This window comes from Eimeria maxima, genomic scaffold (genome assembly GCF_000499605.1).
Source record: "Eimeria maxima Weybridge genomic scaffold, Emw_scaff2675, whole genome shotgun sequence".
Classification (NCBI taxonomy): Eukaryota; Apicomplexa; class Conoidasida; order Eucoccidiorida; family Eimeriidae; genus Eimeria; species Eimeria maxima.
Window position 1 is genome coordinate 1 of NW_013565526.1, and position 1,481 is coordinate 1,481.

At 48.0% G+C, this 1,481-nt stretch overlaps 1 protein-coding gene across 1 annotated transcript; it reads left to right on the forward strand.

Annotated features, from left to right (window-relative positions):
* Nucleotides 1–230: 230 nt before the first annotated feature.
* On the forward strand, nucleotides 231–927 carry EMWEY_00059230 (hypothetical protein; the record flags this gene model as incomplete). The annotated part of the gene is made up of 3 exons (XM_013481049.1): nucleotides 231–299; nucleotides 522–590; nucleotides 843–927. Coding segments are annotated over 3 exons (223 nt in total), but the record flags the coding sequence as incomplete, so codon positions are not given.
* Between the last annotated feature and the right edge of the window lie 554 nt (nucleotides 928–1,481).

Sequence of the window (1,481 nt, forward strand, 5' to 3'; positions counted from 1 at the left end):
AAATGCGTTGGAGGTTGTGCAGGAGCAGATGTTGAGTTGCGTGCGTGGTAGAGTTGTGGTATATCTGCTGTTGCTGATATTTGCTACGGTTTCTGGCGTTAATAGTGGTTTAGGGTTTATGCGTAAGCCTCGCTGAAGCTGTTTCCCTTGGAACGGACTGCAGTCTTTATGTTTCGGGCGTTTTGATCGGTGGCGTGTATGTTTGAGTTGTGGCCTTGCGATTGATGCAGCGAGTATGCGAGGCGTGTGACGGTTCAGTTCATAGCATTAGAGGACATCGGAATTATCAAGGCTTTGAAGTATCACTACAATTAGGGCATTTAGCGTTGGAGGTTGTGGAGAAGCAGATGTTGAGTCTGTTGCTGCTGATATTTGCTACGGTGTCTGGCGATGATAGTGGTTTGAGGTTTATGCGTAAGTTTCGCTGAAGCTGTTTCCCTTGGAACGCACTTCAGCCTTTATGTTTCGGCGTTTTGATTGGTGGCGTATATGTTTGAGTTGCGGCTTTGCCATTGGTGCAGCGGGTATGCGCGGCGTGTGACGGTTCAGTTCATAGCATTAGAGGACATCGCAATCATCAGCGTTTTGAAGTATGCCTACAATTAGGGCGTTTAGCGTTGGAGGTTGTGTAGAAGCAGATGCTGAGTTGAGTGCAAGGTGGAGTTGTGGTATATCTGCTGTGGCTGATATTGGCTACGGTGTCTGGCGTTGATAGTGGTTTAGGGTTTATGCGTAAGCTTCGCTGAAGCTGTTTCCGTTGGAGCAGACTGTAGCAGCCTTTATGATCTGGCGTTTTGATCGGTGGCGTGTATGTTTGAGTTGTGGCCTTGCGATTCATGCAGGAAGTACGCGAGGGGTGTGACGGTTCAGTTCATAGCAATAGAGGACATTGCAGTCATCAATATCTTGAACAATCCCTACAATTAGGGCGTTTAGCGTTGGAGGTTGTGTAGAAGCAGATGTTGAGCTGCGTGCATTGTACAGTTGTGGGATATCTGCTGTGGCTGGTATTGGCTACAATTTCTGGCGTTGATAGTGGTTTAGGGTTTATGCGTAAGCTTCGCTGAAGCTGTTTCCCTTGGAACGGACTGCAGCCTTTATGATCTGGCGTTTTGATCGGTGGCGTGTATGTTTGAGTTGTGGCCTTGCGATTCATGCAGGAAGTACGCGAGGGGTGTGACGGTTCAGTTCATAGCAATAGAGGACATTGCAGTCATCAATATCTTGAACAATCCCTACAATTAGGGCGTTTAGCGTTGGAGGTTGTGTAGAAGCAGATGTTGAGCTGCGTGCATTGTACAGTTGTGGGATATCTGCTGTGGCTGGTATTGGCTACAATTTCTGGCGTTGATAGTGGTTTAGGGTTTATGCGTAGGCTTCGCTGCAGCTGTTTCCCTTGGAACGGACTGCAGCCTCTATGCTCTGGCGTTTTGATCGGTGGCGTGTATGTTTGAGTTGTGGCCTTGCGATTCATGCAGGAA